Genomic DNA, 23277 nt, shown 5'->3' with positions numbered 1-23277 from the left:
TTAGTGTGGTAGTAGTGTGTGTGTAGAATAAATCTTTGAACATTTTTTGGTAGATTGATAAGAAAAAGTCGAATCCCCTTGTAAAGGGCTGTGTTATTTTCCATGAACTACTTGAAAAAAGAGGAGATTAAAATTCGGCCTGTCTTTTTCCGTTCTGTTAAAGTTGAAAAAAATAAATAAAACGTATTCGTATGTTTTTTACTATGAATTGAAATTTACGTACTCATAACTATAAATAGGGATAGAAAATACAGTTTTAAAACATGATTAAATAACGCAATGAAGGTGAATTACAAAATTTCTAGGCTTTATTAAAATAATAACTGAACAACGAAACATAAAAAAACCACGCCACTGATACCATCTCAATAGTTCGGTTCACCTCAGACATTCCATTCATAATGTATAACACGAATGTCAAATAACGTCAAGTAGTAATCCTTCTCAAGTTCTTATCAAAGAAAAAAGACGTCTTTTTGTCATCATGAAAACCCAAACCCAATGAAATGGTGTCCAAATATTTTTGCTAGCTTTTATGTACACGTGTCCAATACCAAAGATACTGAAAACAAGAAGAACAGTATTTTTATGCCGTGCATGGAGATCATCGAATTTGCACGCCTTCTAGAGCATCATAAATGTTCGGTTTCTATGCAGAAGTCTAATTTGCACAATAGTTACATTTTTTTCAATATTCGTCGTTAATATCAAATGATATAATTATCAAATAACAGTGCAATTAATTTTGAGAAGTCGGTACATCGCAAGCCCCTGATGACGAAAAACATTATTACTTCTTATACCCAGTAATCATCCCTATTGACCCCGAGGACGTTGCCCTGTTAGTCACATAGTATTTCTAAAAGTTTTAAGATGCAATACTATCTTTATTTTTATCAGACAAATAATACGTCACAATCCCTATCTTCACGAGACACTGATCAAAGAAATCATTTAATCCCTTATTTGTTCTATTTGTTCTATTGATTCGATCGTTCCACTTAAAGCCGATTTAGACGGAGCAGAAAGTATCGTGTGAGTTGCGATACATTGCCGATCATAATATATCACTTTTGATACCAAAGCTTCGTACGATATTACTCGCATCGTCTAAATGAGCCTTTATTTTCAATTGTTTATCAATACTTTTGAAGATCGCCGACGTTGTGACGTAGTGTGACGTGTTCTTATCAATAATCCTTCTTAAGTTCTTAGGGGCGGGGCTTGCTAAAGATGACAGTTGTCAACGAAAATAGAACAAAAGTCATTCAGGGATCACGAGAGGCGATAAATATGTGATGTAGTCGATGAAAAATTATGACGATATACCAATTTAATGTAAGCATTTTGAGTAATTTTTGGGACTCTTTTTATAGGAGTATAAAAGTCTTATAATAAATTAGGATTGGACAAACGGAATACTCTTACGGAACACTGCAGAGTTATGTTAAAAATAATAGGCATGGAAGCTCGTTCAAATCCCAATATCATTATTTACAAGTTTAAGTTTAATGTGACAGTTTCCCATTCCCTTTTCCAAATGAGACAGACATTTCCATTGTTAAATCCTCAGTACTCGATAATTTTCTCTACGTCATTTAAAATCATCCCGAATGCAAATGAGAGACTATTGTAAACAGAACTCGTATTAAGACGTCTGTAAGATTTATGTGTTGTCTGTCTATTTATTGCTTCGCTTGAAGACTACGTCACAAATACTTTGCATACCCTAAGATCCTATTTATTTTTATTTTATTTATTTAAACTATCTTGTGCAGTGTGCAATTGGGAATTCCTGGATTAAGGATGACAGCAAACAATTATATATATTATAAGTACTAATATCAATGAATTATTATCTTTCTTGCAATTCGATAGATCAGATCAGATCGATAGGTCGAAGGACTTTATAAGCGAAATAAATACGACAAAGTATCAGGTTAAACAATCATGAAATTGACGCTTAACGTAACTTACGTTATAAGTAAGTTTTATAGTTTATATGCATAACAACTATTCATATCTGAATAGTTGTCTTTTGATAGTAACTATCGTGAGAATGATTCATTATTAAATGATGTAGACGCGTCGGGATCGCGAGTCGAACTGAGTGCCGACGCTCATGATTAAGGACTCCGGTTGGGTCTGAAACTAGTCGGGATATCCCGATAAATACGCGTGAGTAAACCGTTACATTATTTAATAATATTCAGATATCAAAATTCATAAGGCATAAATTTTGAAAAAATAAATATTGCTAGCGTGGCCAATTCTCAGCACCCCTACACACACTGACATTGGTCAATTATGTTTAAATTAGCCGAGCTCGCTGACCGGGCTACACCGACGCCGGCGCATCCATACAAGACCACAACACAAGCATGTAGCAGAAGATACATTAAAATGTATTAATATTAATAATACAACGCACTATGAAGGATTTAGATAGCAGTTAAGATATATCAAGCAATATTTCGTAAGCAGTCGTAATCGAATCGATTCTTAACGTTTCCGCTGATGCTAAGGTAGGCGAAGTGGATTTGACAGTGACACTCTTCACCCCACGCCAATGGTTTGTGATAGAACTACTCTCAGTTGTTGCTAAAAAGCGCCTAGGTGAACGAGTGAAAACGTACCCTGAGACTCAAAAAGTGGACTCGGTAGGCTCTACAGAACGTTTCGGGGACTTGACCTTCTGTTCGTTCCTCTTGAATATGTACCTCGCTCACTATCTAAGTACAATAGTACTCCACAGCGTAGCGCCGAATGTATTTATGTACACTTACATTCAGTACATTATTATTAGTAAGATTGGGCGCGCACAAGTGTTTCTCCGAAACTGATTTAATCACTTACTTAAGACGTATCCTTACTTGGCTATTCTACTTTTTACATGTAGGGAAGTTTAAGTTAATCCGTACAAAATAATTACCTACGGGCTTGAAAACTAAAAAGTATTTATAATATAACGGTCTCGTATCTCGGCTCTCTAAGTTTATTTTACTTCAGAAAAAATATTATCATAGTTTTACTTCTAGCTTTTTTCTAAAACGTTATTATAATTTACGTGTAATCTGTAGCAGGTGTAACCGCGCGCCGTATCTAGCGATAAGCCAGGAATGTTGGCCGCTCATGAATGGGCGCCATTCATAGAAGCTGCAGACGACATTACTGAAGAATGCATTGATTCACATGTACGGGGAATCGAGCGGACAACCGATAAGCGAATCGATAATGTTTATCGATTTATACATCGATGAGACTTAATTTGAATTTGAGATACATAATTTCATTGATGACATGATTTTCTTAGAATATGTTTTGAGAATCAAGGATGTTATTAATTTATTATTGGTTCTTGTTGTAGTTATGTGGCTACAGAGTACCAGTCATCATCGGCCTAGCTTTTTCCCAACTATGTTGGGGTCGGCTACCAGTCCAACCGGTTTCAGCTAAGTACCAGTGTTTTACAAGGAGCGACTGCCTATCTGACCTCCTCAACCCAGTTACCTGGGCAACACGATAATACCCCTTGGTTAGACTGGCTGTCAGACTTTTTCAAGCTTCTGACTACCTGTAACGACTGTCAAAGATGTAGGAATAACAGCCGGGACCCACAATTTAACGTGCCTTCCGAAACACGGAGGACCTCGTTATGACAAAGATGGTCACCCATCTACGGACCAACCGCGTCAAGCATAGCTTAACCTGTGATCGAATCACTTATGCGGTTATAGCTTAGCCACGAGCTCCTCTCAGAGTACCACTATAGATTCAAATATACTGCGAAAATCAATTAATTGCAATTTTTGCAGACTCCCAAATATAATTCTGGCATTATCAACGTTTCAATAATAGATTCAATAAAATATTTTCGATCATTATTCAACAGTTAATAACAAAACATTTCTTGTTGTCCGATTCCGTACACAGATTCATCATGGAATCCGCCTGATATTTTGAAACAGTTGCCAACGCAACAATGTGTTAATATAAACAAACATCAGTATTTTAATAAGGCCTGGGCACATTTCCATTGAATATATTTATATCGCATGTTGAATGAGTGAACGAAAGTCTTATTATAATTCGGATCTATTTCGAGCGCGGTTATGGTGGGCGAGGAATGCGGACGGCGCCGACAATGTGACATGACAGCGTGCATGCTATTCCAACCATCTGATGGAAATTGAAAAATAAGTTTATTAAAAATAAGATATCATTTTACTGATATTCATATGGCACGTTACTATGCTTTTTAAGTTTGCATGATATCGGTAGGTACGGCACAAGAATTTGTGATTATGTCTGTATGTAAAAGTCATTTCTTAGTTTTAAGTAGGATAAAAGTATTAAGATTATGAAGTAACATACCGACCAATAAATGAAATAAATATGAGGAATTTGATTCATCCATTTTATATTATTTCATACTTATAAATCCACTGGATTCATTCTATAAATAATATGCAAAAAAAACATAGTCATTGAAATGAGTCCATTTGCCAACACATAAATGTAACAGGCCAAACTGCATAGGAATCCTTTTTAAAGTGAAGCAATAAATGCAGTCTTGATGCTCCGCCAAATACGTAACGTATGACGTCACAAGCAAGGATACGATCATTTATATTTCCACTACGTTTCTATGTTTACCTTAACACAAATAAATTTTGTAGTCTAGACTTAAAGATCACGCAGTGACTGGATGACTACGTAGTGGTTTTAAGAACATTCATTGATCTTAAAGTCACTACAAACATATTCGTGAAATCCATGGTATATCATTTTATTTTTTATAATCATGTGGAAATATCGCCAGCAAACTGTCATACAGTTTGACGATTTTTGAGCTATGCATCTAAATTCGTATGCTATTATTCTGAATCAATAAAATGAACATGGCCTGTGAATTTATCCTAGTTATCGCAGCATATGAGCAACAAGGAGAATCACTTTCTATGAGACTAAATTTTACGTGCACTCTTCACGCAACTTAGCTTGTTATTTTCCTTTCTTTTATCGAACTTTTAAAAGCACGCAACTTTAAGACCTACTTTTCTTTGCTATCAACTCCACACATTCAGGTCCATACATTCCCAATTGCCCAGTCCCCGCCACTGACCTGCGTGTCCCTGAGGTCGGGCTCGCTGGCGGCGGCGGGCAGCGCGTCGCCCTGCGCGGCGCCGGCCCCGCACACGTCGCCGGCGCTGGCGCTCAGCGCGCGCCGCCGCTCCTCCTTCTGCCGGTCTCGGTCCTTGCCGGTCAGCATGTGTTTCGTCTTCGATAGGAGGTTTAGAGGTTTGATTGATTTCCTGACCTGGAAGATAAAGATAGTTTGATATGTTACGTATCAAATTATATCTGTAACGATCGTTTAATTAATTCTCTGAGGGTCAGAGTTTGGCAATTAACCAAACTAAATTCGAAAAAAAATAAGGTTTACACTTAATAAGGCTTTCTGCAGAAGTTCATTTAAGAATTTACATTAAATATTGAAACAAAAGTATACTTGTAGCCTTACCTTGCATTTAACACTGCCAGGATGAACAAAATTATCATCATCTTTATCTCTGACTGGTGGTGGCTCACGGAGTCCCAGCACCAGCATATCGTCTAGCGACGCCTGCATGTGCCGCCGCCGCGACGGCCTGGCTTCCTCGTGAGACCTGGACGAGTACACCGACACGGAGTCCATGCTCGCCTTGCTCGTACCACCCGATATCACCGTCACGTTCTCCACAGACTCATTCGACTGCCAGTCAGGCGGATGACGAGATCTTTCCTCATAAATCTCTACAGAGTTAAAGGTCTCAGCTACCCGGTCGATCTCCAAATCCATGTCTAATTGTGGAGGGATAAACTCGTAGTGATGCCCCTCAGTCTCCGTATACACTTGGTCGTAAACCGCACCGTTTACGTAACCCCTAGAACTTGAAGGTATATTCCCATAGAGGTTATTGTAATTGTAGTTGTCGTCCTCATTCCGAGGACTAACGTGTCTGACCGTTTGGAGATCGTTTGCGTTTAGAATTACGTCATCTAAATTTAGGGGTCTGCCTTGACCCCCAAATCCATCGACGACGGGCGTCGTGTTGGAGAGGAATGAGCCATCAGCCTCGAAACTACTGCAGCCGACTAGTCCTATTGGTCGTCGAGGCATTTCCTGTCGGAATCTGTTAGGGGCAGCTTGCTGACCCGCGAAGTCTACTACAAGTATTCTATCCGCAATATTTCGGCAGTCGTTATGGAAGCCGATTCCTGAATCGCTATTACTAGAGGTCGTCGTCACTTCACTGTGGTTGCTTGGCTGTGGCGAGTTCGCAACAAAGTCTTGAGCTTCTATCCTCTCCTCGTGTCTACAAGGCCGTCGATCTCGCGGTACTCGGAACACAGGCCTATTACATCTCGAAAAGTTGCCTAGTGCGGGACTATCTCCCTTAGCTGCTAATTTAGATATCTGCTGCAAACTTGGACTCGAGCAATCTTCAGCTGGCAAGGAGTACATGCCTCTTATGACGCCGATAACATATTCTGCTGACGGTGGAAATTCCAGGCATCTTTCGGCGACTGGATCTCTAGTGCAAACAATTTGAAACTCTCTGGCTCTGGTAATATGAGCTTCGTGTTCAGCCATTCGGGGGTCTACAGCAAAAACGTGGCAACTATGCGAGGCTTCTGCTTCTGAGGTCTCGGCAGACGTCACGAGGCCAAAATACCTTCGATCAGCATCAGAACCACAGCCAGCATAGACTATCCTTTCACGTTGGTATTGTGCCAGAACCTGGCCGTTTGGTCGACGAAGAAGTAAGGAGTTAGGGAGAACAGATAGCAGGACAGGTGCGGCTGGCCGTCGCTCTTGTCTTAGCTTTCTGACTGCGTTTCTCACATCTCCCGGGGCGGCGTTAGAGGCTGCTTGTGGTGTTTCGATGGTGCCCAGGTAGCCGACGACAGCGCGGCACTCGAGGCGGGCTGCGTGGTTCGGGGTCAACTGAGCTCGGCTCAAGTTCTGAAGGATCTCGTTGACGCCCGACGTGCTTGGTGCCGCATGACAACCTGGAAGTGGTAGTTAAAGAGATTAGTTGGTTGAGACATGTTTGAGAAATAGTTAACCAAATATAAAAAAATGGATTGGAGTTATTAAGTAAAGTTTTTTTTCTACTGTATTTTGTTTGTGTTCTGTCATGAGTGGAAACGTAAAAATTAAAAGAATTGATAACAGAGTAATTATGAAAAGATATCAGAGTAAAAATCATGAGTTTTAAATAGGAGTATCAGTTAATTGTGTTAGAATTAAAGCAATCTACTTAAAAACCATATAGCATGCAGTTATTAAAACAGGTAGTAATCCACAAAATAAAAATTGGTATGTGCTACTATTGCAAATTGATTACAATTTAGTTTTACGATTAAAAATTAATTCAATAGAAACGGAATTCGAGCCATTCAAATTGCTTTAATGAAGTTAATATTAATATTTACAGATTTGATAAAAACATGTTTTTAATTGAATGCAAAACAGAATTTTAGTTATTTTAGTTTAAGTTTCTTCTTTTAAAGTACTTTCTTTTTTAATACTGTAGCTACTTAAATACAATACTAATTAACTTCCTTCACATGCACAATTCAATGTTTCAATTAACACATAAAAAACTCTTTTCTTGCAAAAATATAAATGCATCTGTAACTGTTATTAGAGGGATTCCTCCTCAATAAATATTAATATACAAGTAAAGTTAGTGCACAGTGCGTCCACAACACAAACATTGATAAAGTGACATCAATGATAATGCACTTACATACGCTAGGGTCTCATCCATCTGCAAAGAGCGAATACATGTTGAAACAAGATTAAACCGCATTTCCATAATCATGGTTACATTATAACAAAGTTGTACCACCTACGTAAATATTTAGCATAGCTTAGCTACAGTCAGAATATAAAATCCATAAACACAAATGTATTTACAGAAACTTGATCAAAGCAAAGTGTAATTATTGTAATTAGGGTAAAGGGTTGATATCAGAACTTTACAATAAATTTATTTGAACATTAATATCCCCGCAAAGTTTTCTAGCAGTTTTTGAATTAGATAAAATTTATGGACTTTTGTTACTGACTGTACAATACACAAATAAATTTTAAATTATACTAATGAACCAGAACCCTATAAAGCATTGAATAGGCAAAATGCAATATAAAGCATTATTTGTTATGATTATAATCTTCACCTTATCTTGTGTATCTCATATTAAATACTAAAAGATAATAAATAAAGGTTCTTCAAAGCCTTTACCTGGATGGTGTAGCATTGCTTGAGGCCTACGCCTGGGCGGCGGGTGTCGTCTCCTCGTCCGAGCCCGCTCATCAGGCTCGGTATCCTCCGTGTCTGTAGGAGGCGCTTCTCGAGGAGACACGGACAAGGCAATAGCACCAGGAGCAGCCGCGACCAGGCGAGCTACCGATGCGTGCGGTGCCCTCGCCACACTTGCTCCATCCACAGCTAGCAAGGCGTCCCCAGCCCGCAGCCCAGCGCGCTCCGCCGGCCCGCCCGCCGCCACCGCAGACACCACACACGGCCGCTGCCCTGCTATCGTGAACCCGAAACCTCCAGCCCCACGAGCGACCACCACACGCCGCTCAGCTGTCCGCGCCAGCGCCGCACGACGACGTCTCCGTCGCTGCTGCTGCGGCACCATCACAATAACTTCACTTAACTATTTTATCCACTATACAACACTCATTTTGAATTGATTTTTATAAATAGGAAATTAAGTTGGTTGAATCAAATGTCAACGCGATCGTTTAACACTTAATTTTATGTTAGAAAACTAGAAAAACGAGAAATAAGAAAGTTTCGAGGTCTTTTGTAACTGACATTTAGAAAGTTTGTACGCGTTCACAGAACTTCTTAAAAGTTTTGCAAAAGTGCTCAAAGTTCCCAGTTAGTATATACAGTTTATAAAATTGATCTTTTCATAAATAAAATAATTGACTGAAAGAGTAACAACAGCATACTTCATCTAATTTCAGCATCGTTTTTTAAAATATGTAGTTTATTTGTTAATTACTTTTAAAGTTGGTAATGACTTACCTACTGGTAACACTCGCACAGTTCAGATGAATAATATTTCAAATTTATGGATTATACTGATAACAATAGGAATAAATAAGTCTGAAATTTTTGTTTAATGATAAATTAGTGATACAAAAAAAAATATTACTAAACAATGGGAAGGAAATGTTTGGATTCCAAATATTTTGATATGTACACCTAGGTATTTAAACGTCACAACATAACCAAAAAGTGTCAGGTCGGTCGACTTCAACTGTCAGTCAAGCCAGTATAAATATTGCCCACGTTGGTTTGTTATTTTTGTAGTAATTTAATATTACTGGTTTAAAGAATTTAGTGTAGAATAAAACTTATCAAAATGGCGGTAAGTATTCTTTCTTCTTGAATGATGTATTGCAGATTTGTATAAATAATACATGTGCTAACCAACAACAATTTTTCGACTTCGCTAATTAACTAAATAATTAAAATATTACAGAAAAAAGGCAAACCGAAGATCAGTAAGGTAAAAAGAAACAACCAGACTACAAATAAAATGAGGAAAAAGGGTCAACTGAAGTTGCAGAGGCATAAAAATAAGGTTCAGAAACAGAAACAACCTTCACAGCAGCCTCAGATAGAATACAGTAGTGAGAGCGAACCGGAGTCCGGGGACGAGTTCGGAGACATGTTGGATGATGACGAACAGCAGTATCTGATGACCCGCCTGTCCAAACAGCCACAACTGTTGTCCAATGTGCCGGAAGAACAGAAGGCCAACAAAAGGTGAATGAAGTGCTTATTATTATATTAGTCATTGGTGACTTACTTTGTGGCTAGTCGAGACTATTGAGACTAAAGATTTCCAAAATGCTGAATTTTCTAAACAGTTTATTTTAAATATTGCACTATATTGTTATTTGTTAAAAATTATAACTAAGCTATCAAATTTCCGTACAATTACTTTCAGGTCTAAAAAACGTAAAAAAGAAAAGAAAGAAAAGTTCCCGAAACCCAACAAAGGCAGTGACAGTGGAGCAGAGAGTGAGGACTTGTCCGACAGTGACCTAGAGGAAAAGTATGAACAGGAGCAGTCTGAGAGGCCGGCAAAGAGGATGCGGCCGCTGCTGCCCATCAAAACTAAACAGGGACTGATGGAGAGGAGTGAGGAAGTAGAAGGTAATGATAATCTTTGATTATTGTTGTCATTGTAGGGGACAGGATTATATATAAAGTAACTAATTCAAGCACAGAGTTCACCACACTTTGAAATTAAGTAAATACTAGAGCAAATTTATGTCAGGGTTTATTGAAGAAAGTGTTTAAAGATTCTGAATCAATATTAAACACACTAAATATATGTTTTGATTGTTTAATTTTTTTTAAATTGGGCATTTTGGTGAAGCCCTCTTGCAAGAGGAAGGACAAGCCAATTGAAAATAATAGAGTTTTCTAATCATATCTGGACTCTTCAATTATTATTTTTTCACTGTATGTGTAACTTTGGTCACCTAATATTTATGACAGAGATTACTTTTTTGTTTGCTTAATAAAAATCTGTTTGTACATACTAACACCATATTACTTCTCAGAATCTGACTCAGACCAACAAGAAGAAGAGGAAGCCTCAGAAACACAAATCAAACAGCCAAAGGAACCAACAGATGAGGATTCAGACTCTGACTCCGGGATGGAGGGCACGGATGAGGGGGAGGCGCCGCCTGACGGTGAGAAGGTGATCACCGCTGTGGAGCTGTTGGCGGCCAGGAGAGATAAGCTACAGCATGATAAGTTGAGGATAGGAGCACTGTGCTCTTCTCTGTTAGAAGCTCCTGAAAAGAAGGTTAGTAGACGAGATTATAATATTATTTGTGAAAAGTTATTAGGTTATAAAAAAATGGAATTATGTTTTTTTGTTGTCGTGAATGAATACGTATTTTCTTTTGTCTGAAAAACAACATGGTCTGTTTAAATTTTTCGTAGTTTTTACGTCACAAGCTACGTCCTAAACTTAAATGCAGTTTGTTTTTTTGTTTGTTGTGATGAAATGTGTGCCTAATGTTTAAATCGAATGTCTATTTTTTTGCCTGACGGAAGATTATAGTTTTTTATACGTAGTTACCATCCCCGTTGTAGTTTGCGTTATTCTTTCAAACGTTTTAAGAAGCTATTAAGACAAATATTACAAATACTCAAGCAGTATTTTTTTACCAAAAAGACGTGTTTTTAGACCAATGAGTATTATCAATTAAAACGATATCTTCTTTCAGTTAAAGAACCTATTCCCGATCCTGTACTTGATGGAGGAGCGCTTGAAGGACGGCACCCTGAACCTGGTGTCCATCCGCAAGCTGGCCACGGTGTCCGCCTGCGAGGTGTTCAAGGACATCCTGCCCGAGTACATGCTGCGGCATCAGGACTACTCCAATGTTAAATGTAGGTGGTATTTCACTAAGGGCCGATTTTTCAATAGCCAGATAACTTTTATCTGCCGATTTTGTTTAACATTTTTACTTTTTTAGCTTAGCTTGTACAGAAAATAATTATGACAAACGACCATATTTTATTCCTCACATATAAGTTAACTGATGATTGTAAAATCAGCGCTTAAACAAAGATTTGACAAAGTTAATTTTTTTGCTTGAGTGCTTGAGGCTTCGACTTATTCACATCGCGATCAGATCGCTGTTTATGTCATTCATAGTTTTTAAACGCCTTTCTTATCCATACTTTAGTTTTGTGTAAGAATATTACTCCTTGAATAAAGACTGTACCAGTTAAAATATATAGTAAAACAACCAATTATATAAAATATACTAGTCGTTTATGAATGAGTCCGTCGCAAGCAAGCTTACTACCCTTCGCAAGCATACTGAACAATATCCGTTCCTTGCCTATTGGGAAAGATGTATGATGCTCATACCTGTACCCAAATTTTAGGCTAAAGTAATAATAATACCCTTTATTCTGCAGTGAAGAAAGACACACTATCACTGTACAAATACGAGAAAGAGTTGCTGGAGTTCTACAAGCGGTACCTGCAGCGGCTGGAGAAGGCGGCCGGCGTGCTGCGGCGGAAGAAGGGGGATACCAGGTAAATTATATAACCATATTGCCATGCTATTGCATTTCATGTCACTATTATTTTCCTGGAATGGCCTGTTGGTCTAGTGGTTAGTGACCCTGACTGCTATACCCGAGGTCGTGGGTTCGATTCCCACCCAGGACAAATGTTTATGTGATGAGCACGATACATATATTAGCTTTGCTTAGTTTGAGACTAGATGGCGCTGTGTGTAATATTATTTATTATTTTCCGAATAGTTGTAAAGAGAACTTCTTTTCAGTATTAATTCTTAATTTTTCAGTTATTATGGTTTAGGTAAATGCTTTATAGTGTAGGGTTTTTCAGTGAGTATCGTTACCGTAATAAAACAGGGAACCAAATCTCGTATCTTATTATTTTTACAAAATTTGCAATTATTTTTGATTTTGCAGGAAGCCAGACGAGTCCGCCATCAACCTGGCGCTGGTGTCTCTCCGCTGCATGTGCGCGCTGCTGGTGTCGCGGCCGCACTTCAACTACGCGGCCAACATCGCGCAGAGCGTGGTCCCGCACCTGGACAGCCGCGACCCGCGCGCGAGGCAGGCCGTCACCGACTGCTGCGCCAGCGTGTTCGCCGACGACAACAGGGGCGATATCACGCTCACCGTGAGTGATAAGCCAACGCCATCTAGTATCAGACTAAACAAAGCTTTTTATATGAGTATTAAAATACTTATTAACATACTTGGATATAGATAAATTTGAAAATACATGCATATTATAGATGACTTACACCCAGACCCAGTACTCATGATCGTGCTTAGATCACAAACACTTTTCCTTGGGTAGGAATTGGACCTACGTCTTTACAACGTATAGCGGTCCCGTACCTCTAGACCAACCAGACTTATAATACACAAGACATTATGGGTGTTTTCAGAAAACTACGCCCGTTATAAGTTTTCATGGACATTTAAATCGCATATACGCAACGATACACTCAGGCGCAGAAACGCGCAATGCAGAAAATCCAAAATACATTAAACATGCTTAAATGTAGTATATATAACGTGTTTATTTCATTATGAATCCCAAACTACATTACTTTACAATATTAAACAACACACCCACTTATTTCTCTAGGTGGTCCGCCTAATCAACCAATTAGTGAAGCGTCGTAACGAGCGCCTGGACCCGGCCGCGCTCGACTGTCTGCTCACCCTCAAGATACGAGACGTCGACATGGACGCGGAGGCAGAGATCAAGACCAAGAAGAAACTCGATGAGAAACACAAGAAGAGGATCGTCAACCTGTCCAAGAAGGAGAAGAAGGTAATTGATATCATTGTTTTGTATGGTTATGGTGTAAGATTTTTCATCACTGCTCGGCTCCTACTATTATACTATGGTGTGATTATCCATCCGTCCATCCGACACCAAGTACTTACCATCCGACAACAAGTATTTACCATCCAACACCAAGTACTTACCATCACACACCAAGTACTTACCATCCGACACCAAGTACTTACCATCCAACACCAAGTACTTACAATCCAACACCAAATACTTACCATCTGTGACCAAGTACTTACCATCTGTGACCAAGTACTTACCATCCAACACCAAGTACTTACCGTCTAACAACAAGTACTTACCATCTAACAACAAGTACTTACCATCTAACACCAACTACAACAAAAACATTTCTATCGGCAATAAACACGACGAAATAATCGACCTCCTTCACATTTCAGCGTGCAAAAAAACTAAAAGAAGTAGAGAAAGAGTTGCTGGAGACGGAGGCGCAGGAGAGTGAGATGGCGCGACGCAAGCAACTGACAGAGGTCACCAAGACCGTGTTCCACATCTACTTCCGGCTGCTCAAGACCGCGCCGCGCTCCAAGCTGCTAGCAGCCGCGCTTAACGGACTCGCCAAGTATGGAATATATAATATATCTGTGTATTGATGTATAAGTAGATTAGTGTATCTGTTTTGGTTAGCTGGTAGGTTAGTTTAAAGTAATATGTATGCGTACTGCTTAACGCAAGTAAGTATTTAATTTGTTATTTTTTTTTTACATTTAGGAGTGAATATGATGTCGTATAATTAGTTCGGAGCTCTGCTCATTAAAAAAATCACCTCCAAATTGAAATAAGTTATTATTTACATAGAACATTGAGTTTTTGTTTGTAATAACATACGTATATAACTTAATACACAGAAAAGTAAAATTGTATTAGACGATTATAGTACGAGTATGCATTTTTAGGCACAACATTTTAAACAAATACAGAGTAAACTTTCACATTTTCAAATGATTTCATTTTACAAAACGTTTTAATAATATACATTTGTTGTGTACAGGTTCACCCACGTGATCAACCTAGAGTTCTACTCGGACCTGGTGTCGATCCTGGCGCAGCTGATCTCGGACGAGCTGGTGGGGGCTCGCGAGCGCCTGCTGTGCGTGCGGACTGTGCTGGCCGTGCTGGCGGGCGCGGGGGACGCGCTCAGCGTCGACCCCGACAAGTTCCACGCATATCTCTATGTGGCCATGCTCGGGGCGCATGCTGGTCAGATACTTTATATCTAGATATAGGCTTAGACCATACTGAACTCTAAAATAATTAATGTTTGATTGATCGACTTTCTGTCTTAAAGAAGAGGGTATGAACACATTTATGACAGTTTATACGGGTTAAAGTTAGAAAGTCTGACAACCAGTTTAGGTAAAGGCTATCGTGTTGTCCAGGTCACTGAGTTGAGGGGGTCGGATAGGTAATCGCTCGTTGTAATACACCAGTACAGGTGTACATCCGGTTAGACTGAAGGCGGGGTGAGCCTCCAGTATGTAGTTGGACACAAGATTATGATGATGTACACTATCTGTCGTAAACTAATGTTCAGTCAGCGCCAAAAGTCGATGAACAGAATCAACTTTACAAAACAGCTGTTCACACTAAAATGCCATAAGTTATAGTCGCAACTGGGAAACAAAATAGAATGTACACCAGAAATTTACAAAAGTCGTTAAACACGAGTATTTCAAAAGTATCTGTGCACTAGTATTCCTAATGTCGCTGAACATCATTCTATCAAAAGTCACTAAACAGCAGAAAAAACAAAATTAGGCTAACAAAGTATATTTTTAATGTTGCCGTGACTGTGTTAATGTACCTACTTTTGACGCTTATGTTGTTGAGCTACTTTTGGGACAGTGCTTGCTGTATCTATATCAATACAATTTATAACTTTAAAAATGCTGGACCGATTTTGATACAATTTGAATGGAGTGACATTTAAAAACATGGATATTTAGAATTTTTAATCCATTATTTTTTTGTAAAATATTAAAATAATATAAAAAATATATTTTTAATTAAATTTATTATTTCACATATTTAATTTATTACTTTTAATAATTCCAATGAAAATATTTTAGATATTGTTAACGAAACCTTCTTCTCAAAGTGAAACCTCCTTCAAGATCCTTAGTGAAACCTCTTTCGAACCTGGGATTTGACAAGCAGTCCGCTATAAAAGACGGAGCGCCCTTAGCAACGCCCAATCGTTAACAATATCTAAAATATTTTCATTGGAATTATTAAAAGTAATAAATTAAATATGTGAAATAATAAATTTAATTAAAAATATATTTTTTATATTATTTTAATATTTTACAAAAAAATAATGGATTAAAAATTCTAAATATCCATGTTTTTAAATGTCACTCCATTCAAATTGTATCAAAATCGGTCCAGCATTTTTATAGTTATAAATTGTATTGATATAGATACAGCAAGCACTGTCCCAAAAGTAGCTCAACAACATAAGCGTCAAAAGTAGGTACATTAACACAGTCACGGCAACATTAAAAATATACTTTGTTAGCCTAATTTTGTTTTTTCTGCTGTTTAGTGACTTTTGATAGAATGATGTTCAGCGACATTAGGAATACTAGTGCACAGATACTTTTGAAATACTCGTGTTTAGCGACTTTTGTAAATTTTCTGGTGTACATTCTATTTTGTTTCCCAGTTGCGACTATAACTTATGGCATTTTATTGTGAACAGCTGTTTTGTAAAGTTGATTCTGTTCATCGACTTTTGGCGCTGACTGTTCATGGTATCGCTACTTCTAATATTGCACATATTCAGTATTTAATGTGTACAAGTGCGGGTAAACTAACGAAGAACTTTTGCATGCATTTGTCAGGTTTTTGTTACTATAATTACTATACTGTAACTGAATGAAATTTTATTCAATTTTTAAGACCCCTGTGCATTGTGGAGTGTAAATAAAGTTCTGAGTTGATTATTAGTTTTCCTTAACGCAAAAAGAGTCTTTTTTTAATATTGCCTACTGGAAATTTGTACTCCTTGATGTTGACATAAGTTGTACGTTATCAGGTAAATCACACGAGGATGCTCGCATAATCCTGGAGTCAGTGACCCAGATCTGCGCTCGCGCGCGACGCGTGTCCCCGGCGGTACTGCAGGCCTTCGCCAAGCGCCTGGCCACGCTGGCGCCGCAGCTGCTGCACAACGGGACCCTCGCCTGTCTGGCGCTTCTGCAGCAACTCGCACAGGTATACATCTCATAGAGGCAGGCCGCATATCTGTGGAGACGGACTCTTGGGTACTACATATATTAGGTGCACCTAGTTTGAATAAAATTTGATGTGAAGACCTTTACCTGACCCTATCTCGTTTAAGCTAAAAAAAAGCGTATTCATTCAGTCATTCCGGAATAAGATCAGTTACGCTCATCATTTCGGTTAAATCATCACACTACTTCCTTCACATTTCATTTACTACTTCATTACACAAAATATCCTGACAAATGTAATTTTGATGTGATGATTTGAACTCAATGTCGTTCTCCAGCAAAGCAAGGCAGTAGCGACCCTGCTGGAGGCCGACAGTGAGGCGGGCGGGTCGGGCCGCTTCTGCCCGCTGCTGGCGTCGCCCTCTCACTGCAACGCGCACGCGGCCGCTCCCCACGAGCTGTGCTCCCTCCGGCGCCACTACCACCCCACCGTCAGGGCCACTGCCGGGGCTGTGCTGCTGGCCAACCTGCCGCAGGAACTGCACAAGATGTAAGTCACACCAAATAATTTTTGTGGCCCCACTCCTTAAACATATCACCCTACATCTCTTACCACTTAGTTTTGAATGTGAAACCCTTTTTCGTCTTGCTTTAACTAGGGTATTAGAAAATTAAGATTGGTATAACACCTTAAAAAAGAGTATTTCTTATATTCCTCTATTGATCATACAAGTACATTTGCCACCCAAGATTTGATAAATTTGCTATTTTCCACATAAAAATATTCAGAATCACTATAAATCTTCCGCCTCATTCTTATATACTTATCTACATCCACAGGTCACCGGCTACCATTTTCCACACATACGACGGTTCTCAGATGGCATTCAAGCCGGCAGTCACTCCGCCAGCCAAGGTCGAACAAAGCAAGAAACCAACAAACATATATGCGTGGGCGCAGCCTAGCTTCAGAGACGCGTGTAAAGCTATAGAGGACAGTGTCAACATGGTCATAGATAGTAGCTGAGGAAATAAAATACTTGACTGTTTAGATATGGTTTTATTCTAAATATGCATTATAATATACCCAATTTGTTATTAGAAGACAGGTACGGGTCTCCAGTACTTTTATAAAAACGTGTTAGTATTTAATTAATTAAACATACATGATCTTCTTTCTACTGTCCTTCATTAAGACATGAGTACTTACTTATGGAAACATTTTAACATAATTACAATTAGAATTCATTCACATCAGTAACCTACCAGTTAATTATTTCTACAATAATAACATTACACAGATATTTATTATTTGGTATTATTAGAACATTCACTGCGCGAGTTTCTCGTTCCACTCGTGTATACTGCTGACGAGCAGCTGCACGCGCTTAGTCCGCGCGGCGTCCAGCGCGCGCCTGGCCTCGGCGCGCTGACACTCTATGTACTCCTGCAGCGCGGTCAGTCTGCTGCGCCAACTGGAATATACAACTTGTATTAATAAAAGGCAGGTGGATTAACAAGAACAAATATTTGAAGTATGTACAGATTGGCTTAGGTATTTGGAAATAGTGGCATTTATAAATAAATACGTTTAATAGGGCCTTTGATAAAATCTTATAATATAAATCCGTAAGGAATATTAAAAGCATTTAAGATGATGAAATTTATAGCAGTGGGGGCTAATAACAAAACACGAGATTTAAGAAATCACTATATCCAAAGAGATAAGCGAGTTAAAAGAAAAAATACGTATCCGATGTGTTTTGGAAATTATCTGGTGGTGTAGCCTCATGAGTCACTCGTCGCTCGTTGACAGCTACAAATCCGACTCGAAAATTCGCTACTTCTTTTTTTGTGAAATACCCTATTAGAGAGACGTGATATGATGGGTCAGAGCTACTCACGCCTCGTCCTGCTCCTCCCAGAAGCGCAGCTCGGTGTCGAGACGCGTGTAGTTGTCCTGCTGCAGCTGCAAGTCCTGCAGACGCGCGCCCAGCTCCCGCAGCGAGGCGGCCGCCGCGCTCGCCTCCGCCGACTCACGCGACACCTCGCTGTCCAGTGAGTCCTGCTCGCGTTGGACTGCGCTCTTCAGCTCACTGATCTTAGAGCGGGTTTCTTCCTGTAGAAATTTGAAATACGAGTTTTTGAAAATAATAGAACATTATTGTTGGTTAAGTTACTGTGCACGTTATCTGTGTGACTCATATAGATATATTATCATGAAGCTTTTTTTGCAATTATTTGTTGCAAGACTTGAGACTTCAAAAAGGAGCAGGTTCATAATTTATTTTATTTTTATTATACGTCAGAAGTATGGAGTGGATGAACTAATTGTTTCAAAACATAAAGTAGCTGTCATTTGTTCCCAATTTCTTGAAGATCTTGTTTACAAGACCAGTAGTTTTTATTTAAAGTCAGGTCGATGGTCTTGTTGTTAAATATATATTGTAAAGTGATGGTCGTGTGCCCCGTACCAGCAGCAGCGCGCGGCGGCGTGCGAGCGCGCTCCTCTCGCGCGCGTGCTCGGCCCGCGCGAGCTGCAGGCGCGCCGCGCGCTCCCGCAGCGCCAGCAGGCCGCGCGACACGCTGGCCGCGCACTCCGCGCTCATCAGCTCTCTGCGGACATGGCACACGCTTACTCATGTCATACAACTACCACACATCTATGCGAATCAAAAATAGGCTTATACTACCGCGTTTTCATACACTTGTTTCATCACTTCTCTCTCCATCTCTAACCACTGGTAGACTTTGAGTACTTAAAGTCCAATTTAACGACGACTTTACTAATATAATTTACAACTTATTTTGTCAACAATAATTAATCTTACAGTAATAACGAGTAATATATAACGTGTATAATTAAAATACTTACTTCTCGTCGATGGCAAGCGAAGCGAGATCAGGAAACTGCGCGGAGAGGTGTATGAGCCCCTGCTTGTACTCCACACAGCTGTCCAACGTCTTTTTCTGCCACAGAGCCAACTCCGTCTCCTTACTCAACACCATCTATGAAAATACAATAAAATTCATTATATTTTTATTTCCTTAAGAAATTCTTACTTTCACAGCAAAAGTTATTGTAATCACTAGAAAATAGGTCACCTTTTTTTCCTGATTCATATAAATATTTTTACCATGCAAGAATAACACAAAATAGGGAGTCAACAACTATTCAACTACAATTGTTTGTCGAAATAGATAACTAACCTGTTTCGACAGTTTATATGTAAAGGTAAAATAAAATAAATAACAATGACAGAAATATACATAGACAAAAATATATCATATTCAGCCCATTTACTTTGTTGAAGATTATATAAAACAGTATTACCTTCCCGATCTGTTCAGCTAGTGATCGTTTCGAGTCTTGCACTCTCAGCGCGTAGTCCACCTCGTCCAACAGTTTAGTGCGCTGCTCCACAGTCAGCGGCTGAGTTTCCAGCTCGTGTTTCAGTTGCTGACTTTCAGCACTGGAATACGAACGATAAAACATGGCTTAAGTTATATTATTCCATGATGCAATGGTTTACTAACGCAGATTTGTCAGGATTGTCCGACTAGTTGCATATCCAATCGGAGTCCCAATCGGAATTCTTAACCATGAGCTGGCGTGGTGAGTTTTCAGGATTGCACGAAATAAATTTCCTTGTGGACAATTTGAATTTCATTACTTTTTTATGCTTAATTTTGTTCCTTCGCTCTGTTATTTAATCTAGAATGCCATAAACTGTAATAGGTAATAGGACGATATAGAAATTTTGTTAGCTCAGGCAGTTTAAATAAGTTTCATATATGACTTACGTGGCCCTCTCGATCTCCGTGTCTATATGCTTGATGCTGTCCGCGTAGTCCGCCCGCAGCGTGGCCTGCGCGTCCTGCAGGGCGCGGTGCTCCCGGCGCGCGGCGCGCTGCGCCCGGAGCGCGGCCAGCAGCGCGTCGCGCCGCTCCACGCGCCGGGCCTCGGCCTGACGCGCCGCGGCCTCCACCTCGTCCTCGAGGCACGTCTCGTACTCTACAAGAGGGTTACGAGTATGATTATATTAGAAAAAAAGATGGAGAGTGGCAAGGAGAGTGAATGTTGTTGTATGAAAATGGTCATCGAGAATGTCGCGTGAATATGACATGAAACACGCGGAGGCAGCGACTCACAAGCGGCATGTTGCTAAGACAAGTATAGCTTTGAAATACTTATGATTTCTATATTAAGATAACCTAATAGAGATTTGTTACAAAAACTTTTTAAAGCATGAAGAAAACGCTAATACCCAATACTTAATTAAACGCATTAATTTATTTGAATTACCGACATACTTACTTTTAATAACTTGCAACAATGCAGCAATCTTCTCCTCATCATTTCCCAGCAACACTTTCAGATTCTGCAGATACTCTTCATTCAAGTCTTCAAACTGATGGCCAGGATCTTGAAACCTGTGTTCAAAATATTAAATACATTGTCTTTTCAAATATTACACGACAAAAATATTGAATCTCATCCATGCTATAGTGGATTTACTATCACGAATTAGTTAAAATAAAATGTCAAACATCAGTTAATTACAACAAATGCAACTTATCAATAAGTTTTTTTAGTACCTGATCCAGCACTTGTACAGATAATCTCTGCGTAAGCACGCTAACTCGTCCTTATCGACGTACAGCCATTCATCGAACACTGGCATTTCCTAAACAATACAAGCAAATAAATATGGTTTTCGCAAAAAATATACTCAGATGTTACATCAAAGGATTTTTAATTAGTTTTTTTAATAAAACCTTGTAAGTATACATTACTTACAATATGTTGAACTAGGTCCAGTAGGTATGCGATGAGCGCGAGCGCGTGCGGGAACGCGTGCAGCGTGTTGACTGTCTTCAGCCAGGACTTGGACACTGTGCCCGGGTACAGCAGTCGCTTCGACAGGTGAGGCAACTGAACACAGACGGAAATTCATTTAGACAGGAAAAAAACTTGGAGCTTATTTTGATTCATAGCTTCTTTAAAATAGCTTTAGGTTTTCAAATGCGACAAAGTAACATTAATATTCGATATTCAGGTTTTTTATATTCAGAGTAAAAAATAATCTTACTTCATTTTTCCAATACATAAGAAGGGCAAAAAGATTAATTAAAATCATATTATGATGTTTCTTTTATCCATTTGACACGGTACATATTACGACAGCACTACTTAATTTGTCAGAAAACTAGCAAGTGCCAAGGCCGCTCTTGATTTGTAGAAGGGTCTAAAAAAAAATTAAGTACATATAAAAAGGACCAACTGACCTTAGTAACATAATTATCAGTGTTGAGCTTAGCATCCCGGGTGATGGCGGACAGCAGCGCGGCGGCGATGTCCACGAAGCGCGCGATAGTGAGCGGGCGGATGAGCGCCATGCCGCCCGACCCCGCGCCCGCCGCGCCCGCGCGACCCGACAGCGCCTCGCCCACGCGCCCGCACTCCGCGCGCTGCCATGCTACTGTTGAGATCGGTCTGCAGGCAGATTCGTGTTTCAAGAGACATGTTTTAAGATATGAATATGATTAGCTAGGTGATCACATGAGTGGGTACAATTAATGTTCTTAGAGCAGAGAATATTTTTGGGTCTCATGTTTACCAAAATAAACTTTTTATAAATCTAAATGTGTGTATAAAATGTAAAGAAAAATTATAATACACTACCTCTGATCTTTAATAGTAACAAAAGCCAAAGCTCTATCAAGTGAAGTTTGCCAGCTACGGCTAGCACGGTCTTCTGATGGGGTCCTCTGAGGTGTGGTAGTAGCTCTGGAGTACTGACTGGAGCGCAGGGGAGTCATAGATGACTGACCAAACCTCTCCCCTTGCTGGGAACGAGATCTCTGCACAAGAAAGTTTAAATTAAAAACTTGATACTGCATTCATTCAATGAAAAGATTTGTAGTGAAATTGGTGACTGAAAATGGAATGAATAGTGTTGAAAGCACTCAATCACACTAGCAAACATATTCCCTGTTTAATGATATCAATATGAAGTATAAGAACAAACTTACGCCATTTATAGGTAGTTTGGTAGCAGAGGCCTCCCTGCTCAGTCTGTTCCCACCAAAGGTTCCCCTAACGGGTTCTGCACTGCTGGACCGGTGGCCCGCGGCGCTCGGCCTGCGAGCCTCGGTGGACAGGCGGTCCGTGGAGCCAGGACGTCGAGGCTTCGGTAATAAAGATACCTTGCCTTCTAGCCTGGAGATATTAGTCAGAAATAGAAAAAACATACGTATTTTAGTCATATATTTTATCAAACATAGGATAGTTTTAGGTTACTAGTAAATCATATCGAGTAAATTATCTTATATTGGCGAAAAGTAAGTAAATTAAGTATATCAATGACATTTTTTGTGTTGTCAGACAATTTGACCAATTTTAGTAATTACATACCTGGATTTCCGCAAAGCACTAGACTGCCCCGGCACAAATCTATTAGGCATCATCGTTTCAAAGTATTTAATGAAAATCTCAAGAAAAGTAAGGAATTTAATAATAAATACACAACATCAACACCACAACAATAACGCTTTTACGTTTGAAATTCAAATTTCAAAACAAACCACAGACATTACAACATTTATAAATTCGTTCAGG

The 23277-nt window shown here is 39.3% G+C and overlaps 3 protein-coding genes across 4 annotated transcripts in view; 1 reads left to right on the top strand and 2 right to left on the bottom strand.

Moving 5' to 3' along the window:
* The window catches only part of LOC113502048 (regulator of G-protein signaling loco), a 92126-nt gene extending 83196 nt beyond the window's left edge, over positions 1 to 8930 (bottom strand). Inside the window, exons 1-3 of one of the 2 annotated variants that reach the window (XM_026883425.1) lie at positions 8298 to 8930; positions 5525 to 7056; positions 5126 to 5320 (exon numbers count right to left, since the gene is read on the bottom strand). In XM_026883425.1, coding sequence (XP_026739226.1) covers positions 5126 to 5320; positions 5525 to 7056; positions 8298 to 8700 — 2130 coding nt within the window. In that variant the 5' untranslated portion in view covers positions 8701 to 8930. The remainder of the gene's footprint in view (positions 1 to 5125; positions 5321 to 5524; positions 7057 to 8297) is intronic. The other variant, XM_026883423.1, reaches the window with a different exon arrangement.
* A 373-nt stretch (positions 8931 to 9303) lies between these two features.
* LOC113501745 (nucleolar complex protein 3 homolog) lies at positions 9304 to 17706 on the top strand. Its single transcript, XM_026882968.1, has 13 exons — positions 9304 to 9441; positions 9556 to 9842; positions 10027 to 10235; positions 10649 to 10899; positions 11327 to 11492; positions 12030 to 12150; positions 12555 to 12768; positions 13246 to 13434; positions 13860 to 14041; positions 14471 to 14679; positions 16517 to 16695; positions 16994 to 17205; positions 17496 to 17706. Exons 1-13 carry the CDS (start codon positions 9436 to 9438, stop codon positions 17680 to 17682), a joined length of 2412 nt encoding a protein of 803 aa, XP_026738769.1. The 5' UTR covers positions 9304 to 9435; the 3' UTR covers positions 17683 to 17706.
* On the bottom strand, positions 17701 to 23256 carry LOC113501747. The gene is made up of 13 exons (XM_026882969.1): positions 23074 to 23256; positions 22692 to 22878; positions 22342 to 22520; positions 21945 to 22152; positions 21457 to 21591; positions 21255 to 21343; positions 20974 to 21089; positions 20460 to 20670; positions 19990 to 20128; positions 19531 to 19664; positions 19130 to 19271; positions 18560 to 18774; positions 17701 to 18130 (listed from the first exon to the last, which is right to left on the bottom strand). Exons 1-13 carry the CDS (start codon positions 23124 to 23126, stop codon positions 17986 to 17988), a joined length of 1953 nt encoding a protein of 650 aa, XP_026738770.1. The 5' UTR covers positions 23127 to 23256; the 3' UTR covers positions 17701 to 17985.
* Between the last annotated feature and the right edge of the window lie 21 nt (positions 23257 to 23277).

This window comes from Trichoplusia ni, chromosome 16 (genome assembly GCF_003590095.1).
Source record: "Trichoplusia ni isolate ovarian cell line Hi5 chromosome 16, tn1, whole genome shotgun sequence".
In the NCBI taxonomy this organism is placed as follows: domain Eukaryota; kingdom Metazoa; phylum Arthropoda; class Insecta; order Lepidoptera; family Noctuidae; genus Trichoplusia; species Trichoplusia ni.
This window is presented reverse-complemented; position numbering and strand designations above follow the sequence as displayed.